Source organism: Nanorana parkeri, unplaced genomic scaffold (genome assembly GCF_000935625.1).
Source record: "Nanorana parkeri isolate BGI_ZX_2015 unplaced genomic scaffold, ASM93562v1 scaffold1152, whole genome shotgun sequence".
Lineage (NCBI taxonomy): Eukaryota > Metazoa > Chordata > Amphibia > Anura > Dicroglossidae > Nanorana > Nanorana parkeri.
Window position 1 is genome coordinate 142128 of NW_017307420.1, and position 4328 is coordinate 146455.

Genomic DNA, 4328 nt, shown 5'->3' on the forward strand with positions numbered 1-4328 from the left:
CGTCTTCCGTCGAACAAGCAGCCTTAAAACCCCGCCGAGAATCGTCCGATTCTCGGCGGGTTAGTGGCCTGCTTGTTCGACAACTGCCGAACGGGCCGGTGTGCGCACGCGCACACTGCCCGTTTACAGTGATCTGAAGCCCGCCCCTCACTGCAGTCACCGGAAGCCTGCCCCTTAGTGGGGTGGGCTTTCGATGATCGCAAGTACGATCTGCCTGTCCAAGATGGGCAGATCGTACAAGCTTTCAATGAGCTTACGACCATCGCAAGATAAAAGTCTTGCGATGGTCGTAAGGTGTATGGGCACCTTAAGTCTACTGCTTTGCTATAAGGGCCTACTAATAGCAGACCTGAAGTTCAAATTACACACAGCTGAATTATCAGAGGAGTTGGCGTTCCCATCTTTTTTTCCTACTCTATAGAGCATTTCAAAATCAGAGAAAAAATAAAGTTACAACTGTGCTCTTTAAAACAGAATAATATAAAATAGGTTTATTTGTAATATACAGATTTTATGAAGATTAGATTTTAAACCAAAAAAACACCCAAAAAACTAGTTTAACTAGAAAATTAAAAACAAAGTGCCAAATACATCAGAGCTAAAATATTACAGGTCTACTCTAGTCTGAAAATAAAGAGAACTGAAAACTTTCGCTTTTAGCTGGGCTCAAAATGTGATGCAAACATTAAAGAAAAATGAGTGTACTATGACAGACTTTATAACAGCACGTGCACACCTTAACTGATGATATCTTGTTTGCTAAAGCACGGTGTATCAAATATTTTTTTTAAACCAATTGTTTTGGAGGTTTCTCATTCCTTCATCCTTTGTTGCATTCCAGTGGCCCTGATTTCATGAAGTCACTTCCTGCCTATATGTATGCACTCCAGCGATGGCTGGCTGGCATTCCTCAGGGCAGCTTTCCTGATGAAGACAAAAGTGGGCCATGCCTGAGCTGTGTGTCCACACGGCCAATTAAATTCTCCACTTAGAGACCATGTGATAGGGCAACAATGAAGGAGAACAACTGGGAGATGGGGACAAAGTGTTGTCACCCAAAAATAGAAGTGTGTGCCCAAGGACCTTCATGGCTGGATCACCAGTTATTTATTGAGTTACAGATAAAATATTACATTTGACTTTTGGAATGACTTTAATATAACAATGTTTATGAGATTTTAATGATTGGGTCTACATTTAATTTAACAACCCACTAAATGTTATTTCCACTTCACAACAGCAATCAGCCACCCGTACTATGTAATGCACACACTAGAACCAGTGCAGAAAGTCATCACCGCGCCTCTGAACTGGGTGTGGAACACGCTACTTACAATTGCAAAATTCAGATTATTAATGGAACCCAACCTTGTCATTGATCGTGTTTTTCCATGTTCGTACAAAACATTACATAGTGTTTACTGTATCACTGCCTGTAATGTTAGACTTTGTCTCCTACACCCTGCCTATGGGCATGTTACCATTTAATACTAAAAACAAAAAAAGGCCTCAACACCACCCATCCCGCAACCTTCTTACTTATTCATGTCACTGGGGGATAGATTGACCATTACACATGACATTCACAATAAACATGATTTTAGGAGATTTACATTGAGTAATACATTTACAGCAGAGAACTCCCAAGCGTGGTTTTCACTTTCTCTCTTCATCTAACATGGCAAACAACAAGCGCCACTAAGTTCTATGATATATTACTGAACCTCCAGCACTGCTTTTACATTCATTTTAAATAAAAAGAACATGAAAGTTGTTCACCTAAGATGGCAACTCCACTAAGCACTATTCTTCTATAATAATGAACCTCCGATATTGCTTTTACACTTCATTAAAAAACAAAAAAAAACAGAACATGAAAGCCCAAAGGGCCTCCAACATGGTTCCCATTTTTGAGCTCACATGCAAAACATGTCAAAGGTTCACTGGCTTTCATGTTTACTATTAAACTCGGAAGAAGATTTAAAAATCATCAACCCAATCTTGTATATTAAAAATATTTAATTCAAGAACTGTAATAAATCATGGCTGATTTCATCCGCCTTATAAACCCTTATAAACAGCAGCACTAACACTGGGAGGGTGATAGATGAAGCTCTGAGCTAGTCAGGGCTCTTACTTTGTGCAGTGCAGTCAACATTCTGAGCATGCTTACAGGAGGGGATGATGACCTTATCATTGGGCTGCTGCTCCTTCATTGTCAGGTTGCTGACCGAGCTACATTGTTCAAAACAGGCCCACTTTACTGTCAGACTGCAGCAGCCTCATACCTTTGTGGATCTTCCAGGTATTATTATACAGGATTTATATAGCGCCAACAGTTTGCGCAGCACTTTACAATATAGGAAAGACATTGTAATTACAATACAATTCAAGACAAGATGGTAAGGAGGGCCCTTACAACCTGTGTTTCTGTATAGTTTGTATGCACATGAGAATAGGGTATGGGGAATTATGAGACTTGCTTCTCTTCCACCCACATGATAGCACTGATGCTTTGTGACTGGCTGCTCAGATACCCAGCACTGTCACATTTGGATAGGGAGAGAGTCTTTAGCCTTGTGTAAGCTTCAAGTCATGCTTACAAAGAGTTTCTTCTCCTCACTCACTGGTGAAGAAAGCAGCAGGGGTGTGAAGTATAAGTGCCGCCATTGAATTGGACATCAAAGTCCAAATCCCATTCGCACTGCCCAGTCTCAAAACCTGTCACTGTCGCTCTGATGAAGGATCCCTGTGCAGACCCGAAACGTTAGCACCGTATGACAGTATGTGACATTGGGTATTGAATAAACATGTCAATACTTTAAAAACCCTTCAAGTGTGTGCCAGTGAATTACTTTTATTTACTATTGAATTGGACATGACGTTTTGCCTGTATGGTCAAAAGCACAGGTTCTCTAAGTGCAGATAGAAGAGTGTTTGCATCACAAGACTGGATGAACAGAATAACAAATTCTGTGTATTTAGCCGTTTGCCTTACGTTCATGTAAGAGCAGTGCTGGAGTAGTATTTTGACTGCTGTGGATGTAGAGGACTATTGTTCTACACGGAGCTTCTTCCAACGCATTGCCCAGGGAACCCACCACATTTGTTACTAAGCCATTAACATGCAAATTGATATAAAACCCACTGTTTCAAAAATAATGCGGCTTGTTCTTATATATTGCGCTGAATGCTTCACCAAGAACTTTACACACAAAGGTTAAATTAAGAGTAGCGCATTGTCCAGAATATGGCATCCCTAAAAGCGTGCTCATTTACAGCATCAGCAGTTTCATCTTTGGTAAAATAAGGTGCTTATCCAATGGTAAGCAATTGATGCAATGTTTGTTAAAGTCTCATCCTGATCGTAGCATGGCAGAAACACACAATTTGTACATATTTTTACACATTTCAGTAGATGTACAGTACTCAAGGGCTTATGTCAATGTCTATTCAAGAGAAAGTAAAGATCTAAAATACAAACTGTGCTCATATAATTGCAATGACTGATTTTTTCCCCCCACTGATTTCACATGCAAGAGGCATTGCTGTTTATTTTTAAATTATTTTTATATAGATTTTTTATCCCCTAATATTCCCGTTATGATGATTCAATATTAGAAGCTGTACTTCACATTCATCGAAACATGCAGAGACCTTGTTTCTCACAATTATTTGGCACAATGGCAGAACAAAAAACAACTTACCTTTACATTTGATTTCCTAGAAAAATTTACCACCACTCCCCATCCAAAGTCTTCCTCTTCTCTCTTCACCTGGAAAGAGGATCAATCATTTAATATGTGTGAAATGGCTGATAATTTAACAAAGCTACAGCAATGTGGTCAGCACGATGACCTTATAGACCCAGGGTCCTGCCTTCTAATGACACCAGGGGTACTTGCTATATGAAATTTGTATGGTGTGTCTATTTTCTCATATGACAGCGCACTGCTTTACAGAAAAGCTGAATGCTTTCACGACTTTAGTTAAACTCGAGGAATAGGCGGGTGTAAGGATGTCCAGATACCAGTGCCGATACTTGGGATTTTCATGAGAACTACCAGAGTTGCAGCAGTTGGAGTTGGGACCGGGCTCTGGCGCTCCACCACTGTCCTGAAATCATTAGTCTGTATTGTTTTAGAAAAACTGTCACAAGACACTAAACAAAAATGTATCAGTACTTGTATCTGAGTACTTGGACAAGTATCAGTACTTGTAAAAATAGTATCGGTGCATCCCTTGAAGATATTTATATATAAAAAATAATAATAATTACATTAACCATTTCATGACTGAGGCCCTTTTTTCATTTTTTGCACCCATGT

At 39.7% G+C, this 4328-nt stretch overlaps 1 protein-coding gene across 1 annotated transcript in view; it reads right to left on the reverse strand.

Moving 5' to 3' along the window:
• SKIV2L2 (Ski2 like RNA helicase 2) overlaps window positions 1–4328 on the reverse strand; it is an 88055-nt gene that overhangs the window by 34377 nt on the left and 49350 nt on the right. The window contains exon 18 of the mRNA XM_018568191.1: window positions 3708–3776. Within this exon, the coding sequence (XP_018423693.1) occupies window positions 3708–3776 (69 nt within the window). The remainder of the gene's footprint in view (window positions 1–3707; window positions 3777–4328) is intronic.